The sequence below is a fragment of the Stegodyphus dumicola genome, chromosome 7 (genome assembly GCF_044657685.1).
Source record: "Stegodyphus dumicola isolate Sdum_Otavi_A_Nest chromosome 7, ASM4465768v1".
Taxonomy (NCBI): Eukaryota; Metazoa; Arthropoda; class Arachnida; order Araneae; family Eresidae; genus Stegodyphus; species Stegodyphus dumicola.
Genome location: NC_140774.1, coordinates 177,214,009 through 177,232,860, shown reverse-complemented (window position 1 = coordinate 177,232,860; position 18,852 = coordinate 177,214,009). Strand labels below are relative to the sequence as shown.

The 18,852-nt window shown below is 32.8% G+C and overlaps 1 protein-coding gene across 13 annotated transcripts in view; it reads left to right on the top strand.

Annotated features, from left to right (window-relative positions):
• Positions 1-13,015, top strand: part of LOC118191624 (exocyst complex component 4-like) — a 785,372-nt gene extending 772,357 nt beyond the window's left edge. For 4 of the 13 annotated variants that reach the window (XM_085821107.1, XM_085821102.1, XM_085821104.1 and 1 more), the window contains 2 exons: positions 1,570-1,773; positions 10,835-13,015. In XM_085821107.1, the coding sequence (XP_085677233.1) occupies positions 1,570-1,773; positions 10,835-11,301 (671 nt within the window). In that variant the 3' untranslated portion in view covers positions 11,302-13,015. The remainder of the gene's footprint in view (positions 1-1,569; positions 1,774-10,834) is intronic. The other 9 variants (XM_085821101.1, XM_085821098.1, XM_085821099.1 and 6 more) reach the window with 4 other exon arrangements.
• The last annotated feature ends 5,837 nt before the right edge of the window (positions 13,016-18,852 follow it).

Sequence of the window (18,852 nt, the reverse complement as noted above, 5' to 3'; positions counted from 1 at the left end):
ACTTATTGGTAGTCAGTGTATAAATAGTACGAAAATTACTTGAAACATTAGCCTCGATTTTTTAGTGTATTTAGTCTAAATTTTCAGAAATTGGACAGAAATGTTACGCTTTTAACAATTAAATGAACTCAAGTTAGTTTTGTTATATTCCTAGTTAGTGTTGTTACATTTTTCGTGATTTTCTTTGAACGTAAAGGTATTCGAAGCCTGATGAATGAAACGCAAGTTTATTTTAAATGAAAAAACAAAAAATTAGTTTTCTGCATAATACTTGCTACGGTCATTGCACTAAACGTCGAATATCAGAGTATAACTGTAATTCATTGCAGAGATCAGTATTATTTCATTCTGAGCATATTTCAGAGAACGTTTTGCAGTAATTTTCCATTTTATTTCATCAAGTTCACATTTATTTGCATTAAATTTTACTTATTAGGATTTTCTGTATTAATTTTCAATTTTTGTAAGTTTCTAAGAATAAATATATGCGTGAAATATTCACTTTCCAATTATTTCAAAAATGTTATTTCTACTATGTAGCTTTACTGTGTCTTGACATAATTAAACAATCGAATGCAATTTTCATATATATGTAACTTAAATTTCTTAGAAATTGTAACATTATGTTATGTTATTTTTTTTTTAATTTTATTTATTTATTTTTTTTTTTTTTTAGAATTAGCAACAAAAATTTTCGAGTTCCATATCTAAAGCTATGTTTTGTACACTATTTTAGCTTTTAGAAAGCATTGCTTGTATAATCCATCATAATTTGTTTTTTAAAAATCCGATGTTTTAAGTTCTTTCAAGCAAAGGTAAAAGTCAGTCACACACAATAAGCACAATTATAGATTTGCGTTAACTTTAATGGCCTCGTGTCATATTTTCAGTACAATATATTGAAGTTTATTTTTTGCTACTTTTTTGTTAACGGGGCGCCACGTAGTGCTAAATTTAAACGTTGACGTAAAATTTTAAGTCGATAGCATTAACGCTTACGCTGCGTAAAGTTTCATGAAAAGAATGTTTACTAATCCAGAATAAATATAAAAAATAAAGATAAATACAAACATACACAAAGTATTTAGCAGATTAATATGAGATTACATAAGAGGAATAAAACCGCTGCTTTTAATTAGCATTATCGAAGATATTTGCATATTTTCGTGCAGTCGCCGCCACATGAATTCGATGAGATATAAGAATCAAGATGGCGGTGACCAGTGCTGCGCCGTTTTGCACATGGCATGCCATATCAGGATCGGTAACTTTGCATTTGCGGGTCACTTGCAAGTGTTCACATCCTGCAGAAGCGAATTCATCCGCTTAAGCAAACTAAAAAATCCAGGGAGAAGATTCCCGATTTATATTCCTTCTTACCGCTTATTCTCAGCAGCATCATTTCGTAGCTATTCATGACGCGATATAAACAGGTTACCGCATTTGGCACTTTGGCGCATATTTGGTGACTGACGCCTCGTTAACAGAAAAGTACCTTTTTTTTATATATATATATATATATACTGCATATGATTTTTGCTTTTTTAACAAGATTTAACAGAAGATCAGTAAATGTTTGTATTCCAGGTAAGCGACGAACTGGAAGCCATCAATGCCCACTTTGCGGCAAGACTTATGTCAACGAGGGATCCTTGAGGAAGCACATCGCATCCCACCAGGATCCCGCGGCCGCGGTGGCCGCAGGCTTACAGGGCCCTCCTTTAAGAATGTGGCCTTGTACCGTCTGCCAGACAGTCTTCACGCAAGAGGCCGGTGAGTACTTTATGTTACTTATGTCTGTCTACACGGACACGATACAATAATGGAATCATCATCTATAGAAGTGCATTGTATTTCAAATGGATTTAAAGTCACTTTAATTCGTATGTAAAAATAGCAGGGAAAAAACGTAATATATATGAAATATTTAAATCAACTTTTTGTTATTCTTATAATTCTAAGCAATTGTTTTTTCTTGTTCAAGCAAGGTAGGCGCCTTTTTTATTCGGGTGCCACTGTTGAATCATTAGGTTTTTATTTTTTTATGCGGAAGACGTGAAAAATTAGCAGTGCTCTCGCAGGGACTCGAACCGAGACCTCTTGAATACGCGCCGAGTGTGCTACTAGTACACTACGAAGGCATGCTGGAAGGAAGGACAAAATACCCTAGAAAATTATATGATGACTAATTAAAAATATTAGATATTTCCCGAAGTAGTTGGATTCAATAAAATCGTTATGTATTCTTTTATATGGTAACTTTTAGACGGCTGGCTACCCGAGCGACTGTTTTTCAAAAAAAATTAATATAGAACATATAAAAAATGTATGGCAACCCCTATCGGGAATTCTAAAGATATGCTATTTTAAAATATTTTGAGGACTTGCTCTTTTATTTTATGTGGAAGTGCGAAGAATGCGATGCTTAATATTAAAGTTGAAAAGACAACAAATTCTGTTAGCAGGAGTGAGTCCAAAAGCAGACTGGTAACCTGTGATACTCAGCGAGAGCGTAAAAGGCTCAACAAATCCTGTGATGTGACGTTAAATATAAATCCTTTAAAATTTTCTTTCTTTTCATAAAAATGTTTTAGCACTTACTTTTTCGCGGAAAAAAGTAGTATTAAAAGAGATTGGAAAAATGAAGATAAGTAACTCCAAGAGGTTATCTGTATTAAAGAAGTTAAATTAATTATCTGATTGTAAAATTACACCCATAAATTAAGGATAATGCAAAATCAGGCAAAGGAAGAGTTAGAAGCAAAGCAAATTTGGCTTATTTGTAAAGCTTATTTATTAAACAAAAGTGCAAAAAAAGATGCTATATGTTTGATATTATTAAAAAAATTGGCGATTTTTTCCTCCCTGGAGCAAATTACAAAAAAAAAAAAAAAACACCTATTTACAAAAAACCAATATTACATGGTTGGTATGATTGTTAATACATTGTATGTCTCCCAGACGATGCAATACCGTACAACGCCTAGGCATGCTGAGTATCAAATTATCGATCTGATCTTGGGGGGGATATTACACCACTCAAACAGCAATGCTCTCCGAAGTTCCGGTAGACATGTAGGAGGAGGTTGACGGGCTGCAACTCGTCGGCCAAGCATGTCCCACACGAGCTCTACTGGATTCAAGTCCGGTGAGAATGCTGGCCAGTCCATACGGGTGATATCCTCCGACTGAAGGCATTCGCTTACGATGTTTGCACGGTGAGGACGGGCGTTGTCATCCATAAACACAAATTGTGCGCCCATGGCGCCCCGAAACAAACGTACATGTTGTTCCAGAATGACGTCCCGATAGATTTGGCTTGTCATGGTTCCAATTTGAACATGCAAGTCAGTTCTGGAACCCAGAATTATTCCACCCCAAAGGAGCACTCCTGCTCCACCGTAACGGTGTCGTTCAAGAGATGTTTTCTTGGTGGTAACGGGTACCTGGAGCTCTCTAAATGAAAGTCCGACGAGAATCAGACTGCATGCTAAACCTCGACTCGTAGGAAAACATCACACAAGCCCACTGTTGTTGTGTCCACAATGCATGCTCTCTACTCCAGGCTAACCGCAGGCGACAGTGAGTTGAAGTAAGTGGAACGCATCTGACAGATCTACGAGCATATAGACCAATCTGCCCTAAGCGTCTTTATACGGTCTGCCTTGAAATTGTCGTACCAGTGGCTGAAGAGAGCTGACGAGACAGGTCTGAGGCTGTGCTCCGCCTGTTTCTTTTGGCAGTAACTGCCAAATACCGGTCCTCATTCGGCGTTGTAACTCTAGGGCGACCTGTGCTGTAACGTCTACTCACATTACCATCATCTTGGAATCGTTGCCAAAGCCTGGAGATGACACTCTGGGTAATTCCAAGTTCGTCTGATACTTCCAGTTGGGTACGCCCACATTCCAGCGGCCGATAATTCTACCACGTAAAATATCATCCAAATGCGTCCTTTGTGTCATAACTATTCGGATATTGCACTGAAATGCTTATAAAGTGCCTACGAACAATTTTACTTCTTTGCCTATATTCCTTATATATCACGCTCTTATACTCTCGTCGTTGTGACGTACCATCGGTGTCATCTGGTTACTTCCTGAAATTTGCATATTATTCTTGAAGATGTGTGTAGTGATTTTACAGGTGATATACTTATTTTAGAGTTCCATTTCCGCGTGACTCCGAATTATCCTTAATTTATGGACATGAGTGTAATTTAATTAATTCTACAAAGGACATTAATTTCAGATTTTGAATACTTAAGTATCCTTGTTTTTTCAGTAAAAATGTATTACTTAGTGAAAAAATATAAAATATAGAAGTAAAAACATTTTTCAGATCTTCTTTCACTTATATATGATTACGTGAACATGCATTTAAACTTTTTAAAGTCTGAAAAACTCATGTCTGAGATGTTATCATCATGCTATGATACTTAAGTGCTTTATTTTGAACGACGATGTTTTAAAACTGCGAATTTTCTCATACCATGTTTTATGGACCAGTGTTTTAGAACTGCGATATTTTCTCCTTGCTTTCCTTTCTATCGCATTGTTTTATACAATGCTTTTATATATAATTTCTTTCTCGTAATTTTCAGGTTCTGTTTATGAAAAATTAAGATTTTAGGAAACAAATTTTTTAGTTTCTTTTTTAATTTGTTTACATTAAACTTGGATGTTCGACGAATACCATTTCCTTCAACTGAACGTCTAACTTTCTTTTATGAAAAGCATATATCAACATATAAGCGTCAAAAATATGCGAATATTTTTCAGATCGGGATCTTTATTATGTTTTAAACTAAGCTTACAGTTCTAAGTAGATTATTAGGAATTCGAAGATAAGCTGCGGTTAACACGGCAGCTATCCAAAAATAATTTGGAAGTCTGAATTCAAAAATTAGAGCCTACTCTTTTTCCCGGTTAGCTCTTTCTGCAACATCCTTTAACTATGAAGTATATCAGTTGGATCAGTTATGACAGCACGTTTAAAAGCCAATTGCACTAATTCCCTGCTTAAATATTCTTTGGCATTGTCACATCTAATTTTCCTTACGGAAGGATTTTAAGAAAGCTTTCATCTTATCGTCATCATCACTATTTAGTAAGCGAACATAAACCTTTAACTGCTGTGACAATTATTTGACATAATTACTATGAGCGGTCTCACAGATGGCTTTAAAGAAACGCGTAAAAATACGTACTTTTATGGTATTCTAAGGACTCTTATAGATACTTTATGCATATTTATGGAATTCTAATTTATTTAAATCAATATATTTTAAACATAAATCATTTAATTTTGCGCTGTTTAATTGATATAAAAAATCACTATTTCCTTTATTTTAAGGAAACGTTTTTAAAGAAGAAAGATTTTATAAAACATGCATGAAAATATGTGACTTAATTAAGTATTACTGTCAATTAAATCATAATTCTATAATGAATTTAATTACTAATAAATAATATATTAGTATATTTTTGTTTACAAGGATAAATCATAAGATGATATACAGTCAAAAAACATTTTTTGAGAGCACTGATGACACACTTATTCCTTGCATTCCAAGCATTTGTATGCTGTTTTTCTCTTCTTACAAGGTGGGCACAGACTACATGTTTTTCTTTCTTCTTGATTTGATAAATCCATTCTCTTAATTTCCTTCTATTCAAGGATTCTTCTGATTGTTATCTTCAGTTCCCTTGGCAAAACAGCAGAAGTTTTCCCAACTTTCAAATGCGGTTTAATAAGCTGACTAGCTAATAAAAGCATAAGTTTTTTCCTTTTCAGTTTTGTAGCATCAGGATATGACTGGAACAATATGTATGAACATAAATTACAAGTATCTTCGGGCTCTGCTCTAGAGCCTATTTTTGCAGGATGTTTCAGACCAGAGAGCGGATCTATTATGTTATGTTTTGGTGTTTGCACCACCCGTGGTGCGAATTTTGTGTTTTGTATTGAATTCAGTAATAAATTCGCTTTAAAATGATATATACAAGTTTGCATTTTGTGAAACGTAACGTTTATAAAAATTTCCAAATTTGGCCACCACTGTATGTGGCCTTGTGGGACGAGTTTGTGAAGATATGAGAAAGGACAGGGACCATTCTCCTTTTTTAGGGGTAGAAACAACGGTTAGAAAATCCTCGGCGGTCTCTCAGACCGCTCACAGCAGTCAAAGGTTAATAAAACGTGAAAAATCATCGGACATATCATAAGATGATGGTTCTCATGCTTGTGTGAATGGCATAATTGAACCGCGTGTATCTATGTGTATTTTAACTATCTGATGGTAGCCTATGCAAGGAAACACAGCACCATTAGCACTTAGTCGTTCCGACCCTTAGTTGAATTCATGCATAGGTCACCATAAATAAAACGGACTGCCTTTTATAACGAACACTGATGATTTAGGTTTATTTACCAGTTATTTTTCCTTCGAAATTCTTAACTTATAGTACATATTTGAGAACAATAATAGCGGGGTTATTGCATCTTTTATAGCGGGATTTTCTAACGACATCTTTTTAGGGGCTATGTGGGACCGAGATACTTTTGGAAATGTATCCCCTCTGTATCCTCTCTTATGTATGTGGACCTATGGCCCAGTAGAAAAAGATGTGGAACTAACCTAAAGTTCTTTGTGCAGTGAATCCACAATGGAGAATTCTGTACCAGTTTTAGGGATTATGTGGGACAGAAAAGAAGATAACCTTTATATTGAAATTAAGACTGTATTGGTTTCGGACAATTTGTCTAAAAGAAAGGTTTTGTCATTAACGCAGACAGTGTTCGATCTTTTCGGTTTCTTGATACCTGTTTTATTACCTGCAAAGTTACTGCTACAGGAAATTTGGGCGATAAAAGCAGAATGGGGTACTCCATTACCAGATAGTATCAAAAGTAAATTTTCGAGGTGGTATAATAAATTTCAAATCTTGAGCAAGTTGAGAATACCGCGACGTATACGTTTTGGAGAGAGAAGTTCCTGGACATTTCATGTATTTTATGATGCTAGCCAGCATGCTTATGCCACAGTAGTATTTTTGAGATGTGAAACTAAGAAATAAATATTAGTCAGTTTTGTAGTGGCTAAGTCAAGAGTCGCACTCTTAAAAGAACTTACTATTCCCCATATAGAACTTATGGCATGTCTTTTGGACGGGCGTCTTTCCAAGTATATGACAAGCTCTTACAATAGATGACATCCCAAAATATTTTTGGACTGATTCCATTACGACCATATCTTTGATTCAAAGAAATGATGCGGGGGGGACTTTTGTGGGCAATCGCGTGGAGGAAATTTCCACTTTCAACTAAAGCAAATCAGTGGTCATATATATACCGGGTCATTCTAACTCAGCTGATTTACCTTCTCGTGATTGTTCCCCTCTTCAGTTTTCAGAATTAAATTGGTGGAGAGGGCCTGTTTGGCTCAAAGATGCTAGAGATAGCTGGTCAAAATTAGAGGTTAAGCCAAATGAAACTTTAGTTTTTTTTCAGAGCGCAGGAAAGGCATAAATTTAAGTGTAAATCTTAGTATAACTACAAAAGCGGATAAAGTGATGTGAGAAGTTCTCTAAATTTTCAAAAATGCTAAGAGGTTTAGGTTGGTTAAAGAGATTTATCAAAAATTGTCGAAAGAAAATTGTAAATAAAGAGTCTTTCCTGTCTGCTTCTGAGATACAGGAATCTAAAATCATATTTCTTTCACTTGTTCAGGAGGAGAGTTTTCCAGAGACTGGATACTCCATCAATGATCTTTTGACCGTACGAGATCAGAGTAGCATAAGAAAAGTAAAAACGAAAATCACCGAACGAGGTGATTCTTATGCATTCCGGTACCCGATTTTAGTACCTTCTAAGCATTATATTGTTGATTGTTTAATTAGAGCATTCATTAAAAGTATTCTCATGCCGGCGTACAAGCATTAACTGTTATAATTACAGAAGAATTCTGGATTATTTGTGCAAGACGCCGAATTAGATCGGTGGTATGACGGAAGCGTCCGTTGAAAACGATTTTCAGCTAAACCTCCAGCTACTGCGCTGATTCAATTACCATTAGACAGAGTTCGATGATGCTTTCGCATTTGAAGTTACCGGAATAGATTTATGTGACCCTCTGATTCTCAAAAATAAAAACAAAGCCTGGGTAGTACTGTTTACATGTTCTGTGTGTCGATGTGTACATTTGGATCTAGTGACATCCGTAAGTACCGAAGGCTTCATTCAAGCGTTTCGTCGGGTCATAGCCAGAAGAGGTCGGCCATCTATAGTTTACTCAGACAACGTCACAAATTTGGTTTGTACATCTGCATTGCTGAAAAAGGTCGACTGGGTAAAGGAAACTTTGCATCCCATCACTTGGAAGTTCATTCCGCCCACTGCTGCTTAGTGGGGCGGATAGTAGGAGTGTCTAATCCGCAAAACCAAAAAACAAATTTGATTATGAGAGTCTTAGGACAAGCTGCAGTCAATTTCGAAGAGTTACTCACTATCATCTGTGATGTGGAAGCCGTAATAAACTGTCGACCACTTACTTATGTGTCAAATGACTCTGAGGATCTTCTACCATTAACGCCTTCCATGTTCTTACAGGACATTAAGGTTTCAGGCACAGAAGATTTGGATACCTTAGATAGGAATAAACTTTTGGCTAGTCAGAGTTTCTGCCAGGAGCTTCAAGAACAATTTCGAAGCCGTTTCCGCAAGGGGTATCTTTGACAGTTAGTACAAAAGCATGGACAAAAGGACTGTGAATTGGAAAAGTTGGAGACATCGTACTAATAGGTTGTGAGAACCTTAAAAGAGTGAACTGGCCAATAGTTCGTGTCTAAGAACTTTGTACAAGCAAAGATGGACGTGTAAGAGTTGTTAAACTAAAAACTAGAACTGGTATACTGATTCGCCCTAAACGTAAACTGTACCCTCTTAGAAGTGTGTTTCTGTACTAAGGATATCATTATTTGATTTTTGATTTTGATTCAGAAAATCAAAAAGGTGGGAGTGTTGTGAAACTGATTAGTATCTTACAAACATTAAAAATAAATTTCCCCTTCATTTGATGTACGAGGTACAGATGGCGTTGGCTGTCATCGAAGTAGAGAATAAAAAAGTTTTTTTTCCCTCGTGAGGTGAACGGATTGAGATGTTTAATGTCTCAGAAATTGTTATAATGTATATATTTTCGTATAATTATATTATGTTGTAGTGTAGATATAATATAATAATAAGATGAATCAACTTCTTCGAGTTTTTATTTCCCATGGATCAGCATTGGTTTCGATTCATCATCACACTACCCAGGTAAGTAAGTAAGTTTTGTCTTTTGTTTTCTGGATTGCTCTGTATCTTTGGATGAGTGAAAGAAATATTTTTATTTTAATGATGAAGCTATGTTTTAGTAATAATACCCTCTGTTGGTGCACTATGCAAGGAAAATTGGTACTGTTTGTCTTAGTCGCTCAGAATCTTAGTTGAGTTCATATATAAGGTTACCATAAACAAAAGGAACTGCCTTTTATAACGAACCTTGATGATTTAGGTGGTATTTTTCACTCATTTTGCCTTCAAAATTCTTAACTTTAAGTGCATATTAGAAACCAGTAATAGCGGGGTTAGTGCATCTTTTATGGCGGGATTTGCTAGAGATATCTGTAGCCATACTGGAGCTTCGGCGGTTATGTGGGACAGAGATACTTTTAGAAATTTATTCCCTCTGTTGGTGCACTGTGCAAGAAACTTAGCACTGTTAGTGCGTAGCCGCTCAGAACCATAGTTGAGTTCATAAGGTTACCATAAATAAAAGAGACTACCTTTTATAACGAGCATTGATGATTAAATTGTATTTTCCAGTCATTTCCAGTCTATTTCAGAACAGTCATGGAAATTGAACAGGGACAGGGATGGATTATGTGTTGGTGCGAGCCTTAGCGATAAAACTCATGAGGAACCAATAAATGATGTTTTTATATCCCCATCTAAAAATCTAAAAATAGAATATATAAACATGATTAAACGTAATATAGTGTTTCTATTTCAAAGCATTGTCGTATTTTTTATTTTTAATAAAACAGGCATAAAATATATAAATAATGAAAGAACGAAAACTACAATAGATTAACCATATATATTAAGAGCATAAAACGTATAAAATGAAGTAAAATGCTAAATATTTTTTTTCTGATTTTACTTTAAAACCTTTATTATTATGGAGTAACCGATATTACTCAGAATTGTTTACTGCATATACAACAGCAAGATACGTATAAATATTTCTTCTGATATCGAAACTGAATTATCTTTTTAACGTTTTTTACATGTAGAATGTTCTTTCGTACAATTAACTGGAGATATAGGATAATTGTTTAGAGTAGATAGAGAATTAAATTTTATTCCATGCTTTTACGAAATATAGCAAAATTCTCTAACGTTTTCGAGTTCAATTTTTACTAGTTACGTTTTTTTAAAACATGTGACGAAAAGCATTATTGTTTCTTATTGTTATTTAAAAAATCAGTTTGTTTTGATCTGCCCAGAAAGAAAAAGTGTTCAGTCCTTGATGAATGTGTGACCTCAGGAACTCCGGCGTTTTTTCCCCTTAACATGAAGGCTCTTTTCGGAGTCGGAAGCAGGAAATTATTTCATCCATCTCAAAACTTGTATTCAAAAACATTTTTCCATTGTAAAACTTTGACAATAATAATAATAATAATAAAATAAGAAGTATGTAACCATACGTTAGTTATGCCACTATGTGTTGATGTAGAAAGGTATCTTCTTGTATAATTATGAAATAATTGACTGCTTTTTTGCTCTATAGGTCTTTTGCACCACATGGAGGCCATGCGAACCGATCCCAGGCACCAGTTCGCCGCTCAATATCTCCTAAGTCGTGCTGCTGCCGAACGACGGATCAAGGACCCTAATGATCCATCTAGTTCTGGCATGCCACCATCTTCTTCGTCGGCTGAACAACAACAAGCTCATCATGCCCACATGCAGCAACAACAGCAACAGCAACAACAGCAGCAGCAACAACAACAACAGCAGCAGCAACAGCAACAACAGTGCACTAACATGATGACGGGCATGCCACCACCACCGCCTCAGCAGCCCCAGCCTCAACAGCAACAGCAGCAGCAGCGTCTAGGAAGCAACAATAGTAACAGCAGTAACTGCTGCAGCTCTGATTCAGAAACGGATCCCAACACTAGCCCAACTACGGCCAAATCGGACAACAGCATGCAACCGCAACAGCAGCAGCATTATACGAATATGCTGCATTAACGATAATTGACGTTAAACATGTGCATATTTTGCTGCCATTTTAAAGAAGATTATTATATTACACAAATAAGTTTCACACACGTACAATACTTAACATATATTTATAATATATGTATAATTAATAATGATTATATAAATAGTTCATGACATTTTCATTTAATCGTAAGTTTTTTTTAAATATCTGACATTGTTATGAGCCATTTTATTCATACCATTTGAGCAATTCCATTACTGTTATTTTTATAAAACTTTTGAATAATTTCCTTCTCTGGTGACGACATTTATGATTTAGAATATACCTAATCAAATTACCTAAATTACTTTTATTCAGAAACGTTTTAATCAGAGATTGATGAATAGAAATCTCTTTAAAATTGTTACTATTAAATTACTCGAAATCGCAACTGTTATGTGTAGAAACGGGGAGAGAATACACTGCATTTTGAGAATATAGTTTTTATTTATTTATTTATTTATTATTTTTTAATGAGACAGCAGAATTTACTAATTGTCCTTCATAGCAGAATGCTAGAATAAAATGATTATTAAATCCCCTCAACGTGAAGTTTATTACATAGCATAACATTTGCCGTAGATATTTGCGAGTACCGTTTTATTAATGAGTAACAATTAAAAGATGGTTCTGCATTTAACTCTAACCAAGAGGTGTTCTTAAATTCATCTTCATTTTTAAAAAATAATTTTTGAGTCATGGTCTTGCTGTAAAAAAGGAGTTTTGATTACTAACATTGGTTGTGTATGCCTGTAGCTTCTTTATTTTCTTTATATTGGTTGAGGTGTAAAATACAGATCAGCTTTATCATTTCTGTGATTAAAATCATGTAACATGTTTTTGATCATTTTGGTGACTAAAATTCGAGAACAATCACCGTATGACTGATTTTATTTTGTCGAAGTTTCTAAATGCTAATTGGTATTTATAAATGTTAATTTCAATATCATGTTAAGTACATCAAAACTGTTTCAAGACGGAACCCAGTAAAATTTTAAAAAAAATTATAATTAAAATACCTTTGTCTTATAAATAAGTGCATTGCGAACACTGAGCTGGCTTTCGTAAGAGTATTTGAGCATTTTATTGTAATAAATTAGTTCAAATGCTGTATTACGTATACATGTCAATAATGAAGAATGGTTTCTTCAACTGTAAAATAACTTTAAAAAGTTTTTCGAATTAAATGACCACATCTGGTAGGTTAAAGTATACGTATGTATAAACACTTAACCAAAGACCAAATTGGAAGAGAAACCGCGAATGTAAAATTTAAAATTAAGTAAAAAAGCAGCGTTAATATTTTGAATAAAACATATCGATTCCGAGGGCGATCACTGGCCCTCTTGTTTAAGGCAGATTTGTTTTTTCCTGAAGAAGAAGTACGGTGTCTGATAACCCTCGAATTTTTTATTCAAAGTAATTCATTTATTTTATTCAAATATTTATATTCAAAATATTTCTCAAACTAAGAGGGCATTTTTGCCGTTTTAAACTTACCAAAGTTGTTTTGCTTTTAATAGTATTATGATTTTGAAGCATACTTCCTCGGCATTTGTAAATAAATTCATTTGATTTTCTCTCTCTCTTTGAGTAAACGTGTATTATATGTATATAAATATAATTATTTAAATGTAACAATCATATTTTTAACAAAATATCTGTGATTTCACTTCTCCACCGAATTTATATAATGAAAAATAAAAGCTGTTTATATTAATTTGGCTTTCAAAAATCTTAAATATGAGTTTCATATTTTTATTATATATCTCTAATGTTATGAATCCTTTTTGCTTTTTGAAAAGAAGGATGTCTTTCATTTAATTGTTTTAGCCTTTTTTTTTTTTTTTTTTTTTTTTTTTACTGAATTTAATAGTAGTACAGTATAGAATTATCAGTTTTTAAGCTGGATTAATTTTTCTGCACATATTTTATAAATATTTATAAATATCTGTTATTTTAATAAAATTTGTTTTAGTAGTAAATCTATACATTTCAGGCTATAACTTCATGAATTCTTGTTATCATAAAGTGTACACAATGTTCAAGACTATTTAATGAATTATCACTAACCCTTTTAAAGTACTAGAAATTCAGGAGAAGTGTCTATAGAACCCTTTATTAACTGAAATGAAGTTTAACAGTCGGCACCAACTTGTGCTTACAGAAGCCATTACTTTTGGCTTAAATCAAAAGGTAATGGTTAAACTTAAAATTGGTGAAATCATGTATAGTCAGTCTAACTGCTTCACAGTTTAACTATCGCACAAGCTGGCTGTGACTCGAAGTCGGCATAAACAAGCTTATTGGCTAGATTGGGTTTCAACCAGGCAGAACACGCTCTCATTTCACCCTCCAAAAACTTCCTTTAAATACTTTCTTCGTCTATCTAATTTGAAAAGCGCGCGTGCTAGAAATTTGCTGTCTGGCAGTGAAGACAGGAAAGGTGCTTTAATTTAAAATAACCGGTTAGGAAATTAAATAATAGTTTACAAAGCAATATTTTGAATGTCAGTTAGACGTGATAATAACTTTTATATCGTTGCTCCTAATTTAATTAAAAATTTCAGTTAACCTTACTAAAATCCTTCACTAGCCTTCTAATTGTTTTCCTTCTGTTGCTATTTTTTTAACAATTTTTCCTGTTCGTCTTTTTGCATAATTTCGTAACATTTTTCAGAATTTAAATGTACAGCTTCATGAAACTGTATTGTGCATTATTTATAATAAATCTCCTCGAATGCTTTTCTCCGCTGAAAGTACACTGTTGAAGATGAATAGTTGCGTATTGTACTCGAGGTGTGTTTGAAATGGAGATCTTATTAAAGAGAAAGGACTCACATTCCCTTACAGACGAAAGAGACCGTATGCCATGAAATGCTACAGTTCAGTTAGCAATCAATATTTAAAAATATTTGAATTCATTGTACATTAAAATTGCAGAAAGTTTTCCTGATGTGTAGAAACCCAGTAGTAGCCAAGTGGATAAGAGTGTTTCAAACTGTGGTAATTCGAGTTAGGTTCAAATCTTTACAAACTACCTGGCTCCATGAGTATTTTTGTGTTTTTCACGCAACGTAAATAAGAGTCAGCGTGTTTTCGAAGGCATGCCCTCCGCGAAAGTACGCTGAGACTAGAATAGACAGCCCGAGTGTTCTTTGCCATAATCCAATAAATGCAAATCCTTAGGAATAGATTTGGTAAACAGAAGTTCTTCTCAAAGTGTAATGGGTTAAATTAAATACGTTTTCTCCTTGAAAAAGAATTAGAAACTAAGCGGTAGAAAGTATAACTTTTTAAAGCAACATGTCGTCACCAGAGATATATAAAATAAACTGATTTTAAACTGTTTTCTTCTGACGTAACAATTTTAAATCCACCCGTAAGCACATGGTATCATGTGATTACGTTTTAAGCATGACATTCCTGACTGTCAGTTCAGCTACTTTGATTGGTCAAGATACTGATCTTTAACAGTGTTTCTCAACATGCATGTTCTGTATCAATAGTTCATCAACATCCATACTTTTGTATTATATTTCTGTTTTCTCAACCATTGGGGAATGAAAGTGGTAAAGCAGTTCTTGGTGACAATATTATTAAAATATTACTCCCTCTGTCCAGAAATAAGTCTGAAATATGCGTTTTTTTACGATTAATTAATTTTGTTTTTCTAAAAAATAATTTAATGTACAAAATTGTAAAACACATTAAATAAATTTTGTTTACATAATAATTATGTATGTACTATATCTTGTATACTTTTGGAACAAGATCGATGTCATAGGTAATAGTAAGCTTGTTGTTGTCAACAAGCTGTAATAATGAGTAATATAGAGCTTGTCTGTTTGGAGACAACCTGGCTGTCTTTTGATAATTTGTAGCCAAAACAGTGTTTCTGTCGCCCATATTTAAGTTGAAAGAAAATTTATAATTTTTCTGAAAAACCAATAATAATTCTAATTTATAAATAACTAAAAAAAACTTGACGTATTTATAAAAATTAATTTCAGTGTCATAATTGATTTATGAACTAAATGCACCAAAGAGCAATTGTTGAGATACTAAAGCAACAAAAATCAGCATAACTTTCTTAATTTTTCAGGACTAGTTTCGCATGTTAAATAGAACCTTCTTTTTCAGTTGTAAAAAATGAATGAGTGAAAATGACAAAGGAGAAGCGTATGCTCACACGGTAAATAGTGACCTAAAAATTCGAGGAAATTCCAGCTAAGGAAGAGAAGAAAACTACCGTTGCCATTTATTGACAAAGAATGAAAAAAAACTATGAAACGATTTCTTTAAAAGTTAAAATTAAAGACGGGTTGGGTTTATGAAATGTACATTGATTTTGCTGCTTTAGAATCTTCAACATTTGACATCTAATACTTGAAAGCCAAGGCTTCCTCTCTCTTTAAAAAATCGTCAGTAAGACATACTTCTGGACAGATGCAGTATGCAATTTTATTATTATAGTATTTATAAAATTTTCTTTATATAGTTTATAAAAGTTTATAAAATTGTCATTCAAGTTTCTCATTATCGCAACAAATACTACAGAAAAGCAGTAAGAGTTTATTTCTTTTGTATGTATACTTTTGTTCCACGTTATTATCTTTTCATTGTGTAAAAGAATCTGCAAGAATATTACATGTCTCTTGATTACTGATAGCTTTGACTATCCCATGATTTCTCTTCATTGTGTTTTTCATTAAGTTTGCATTTCAAACATATTCTATTCTTATTTTTTAATCAGCTCGTATGTGAAACTAGAAAACATTAAAAAAAAGCCCTCAGCAATATGATCGTGTTTCATAAAGAAACTTTTACCTATTTTATACATAATATGCAAAGGGGCTCTAAACTATAACCTTTTAAACAGAAACTTCAAAAGTAAGTTAAAAAAATCTTGTAATAATATTAGTAGTAGTAATAATAATAATAGCAATAGTAATCTAAAAATTTAAGAAACAAAAAGAAATTATAACAGATTTCAACAGCGAATTTTATTACAGAATAGTTTCTTTTTTATTCACCGCTTTTAAACTGTTCACAGATTTAAAAGGAAAAACGCACTCTTAAAGTTATATATTATTAAAACTATTCTTCTGTTAATAATAATAATCTTATTTCCTCTTATAATCCTAACTGCACAATTCGTGTATTTTTTGTAATAAAATATTATACATTACGCACCGAACCATTTCAGATACTGAATGAACTTGTAGAATATTCTTTATTAAAACTGGCAATGAAAGCATAATGTAAATTAATTAATTTTATTATTTGGCCACTTTAATTAATTCATTCTTTCATTTAATATATGAATTATTTAAAATGTAACATTTCCTTTAAGATGACATCGAATTCGAAATTGAATGTTTTACAATTTTTGTTCAGTTTTTAACTAGTCACTATTGGTGAGGTCACTGATCACCATTTAAAGGTTAAACTGAATCATTATTTCAGTGTGTTATGCATCAGATAACTGTAACTATTTATGAGAAATTCTCGTTATCATTTACTAGTTACTTAAATACAGAATGAATTCTTTTTATCTATCTTTATTCTAATTAATGGTTTGAATCTGTAAAGTATAATTATTTATATATCTTCGAAAATGATGTGGTTTCTTAATTTTTTTTTTTTTTTTTTTTTTTTTGTATAAACATTTAAGAGCTTGATTGCGTTACATTAACGTAAATGTAAATTTCTACAAAAGTATTTTGAAGCATTCAACTGATTATTTTAACACTTAACTAATAATACGGTTTTTATAAGTAAATATGACGAAATATGTTGTTAGTTAGTTCTAATAAGATTTAGTAAAATTCTGAGTTAATTCCTGACTTTCCAAATTAGTTTCCCTGTACTTTAATCTATAAATTTCTTTATTGTTTAATTTTGCGCCAGACGCGGAATTCAGAGAACTAAAAGGAAATGAAAAAGTAAAATATAATAATAATGTTATTTTAAAGCTTGTGTTGAGCCGTTTCAGGAAATAAGTTTGGTTAAAATATAATTTAATCACCTCATTATCCTGTCGTTCAGGAAATTTTATTTATTTATTTTTTACTCTGTGTTGTTTTCTGTGTCTGGTAACATTATATTATGTTCTACAAAATGTTCCGTTTCGAAAATATTCTTAGTCTGTCGTTAAAATACGATAACGATATGGATCTTCATTTCCAAATGGTAATTGTAGATGGTGAACGCATTCTTCTTAATTCCCACTTTAAAATCATAGAAAAATAATTAATGTTCTTGCGTAACTCCATTTTTTTTCCTAATATTTATTCTACGCCAAACTACTTGCAACTGACCAATGAAAAATCGTCTGCTAGGCAAAAATAATTAATATTTTCAAAATATTTTCAAATCTAACCATTAATTTTTTCTGCCACTTATCGTCTGCGCGTATCTAAAAAATTTAAGAGTGACCTACGTATATGCATAAATAATCAGCAAGCATATTATTTGTGCACAATGTGGTATAAAGCATGTTATACCACATTGTGCAAGTGATGCCATTGATTTTGTGGCTAACAACTTGGTTTCATTGAATTAGCTTCTGTCAACGTAACTCAGTGTATCGAATGGAACACTGAGGAAATCGATAATGAAATAGGGTATTAATATAGATGAACAATGGGAGGACAACTTAGTCAATAAACTATGTTGAAGTGCCTGTACAAGAAATAACAGCTCATTAATTCTAAAAAATTACTGAAATGGCTGAAACCTTGTAAGAGATATGGATGTTCACGTAATATTGAATGCAGCCTTACGGTTCGCCGAAAGATAAAAAATGCAATTCGTTGACACAAAACAAAACATTCGTTTCAAAATAAAAGGGCAAAGAATTGCAGTTTTCAGAAAATAAAAAAGGAAAAAATGCTACAAAACAAGCTACAAAAACGTGAAATTGTTTTAAATTACTTTTAATATAAAGATGTTTGAATTCAATAAGGAATTAACCTATTATTTAGTGATAAACCGTGAGATTTTTTTCTTTGAGTCAGTTATCATCTTTGTATTTAGTTCCTTAGACCGGTTTCAAAAACTTTGCCTTTAAAGTCTTTCATGAAAGCATTCTTTCCTTTAGGCAGGTAGCCCTCGTGTACTTTGCATTAATCCGAATAATTCTCTAAATCAACTATTCAGCCATATTGGCGGACAGTGTATCAGGATTATGCGAGGTACTACTTCATATTTAAACAGACAGCATATCTTTTATTTAGTCTTTTACATAAAGTTTTGAAATCAGTTTCATCTCATTTCGATCATCTTTATTATTGTTTGCACTATTCTACGAACACATATTATGCAATGTAATATTTCCTGAGAAACGTTTAGAAAGTCAAAGTAAATTCCCTATTAGCTGTCATTATTATGTGCTTCACAAGTAAGCACAAAGAATATTTTTAATGTATTAATTCTAAAAACTTGTCCCTAATTCTGGTATAATCACGTATGCAAAAAAATATAGTATGCATAGCTAAAACTGTATTAGCAGGGCATAACACCTCTTTGAAAAT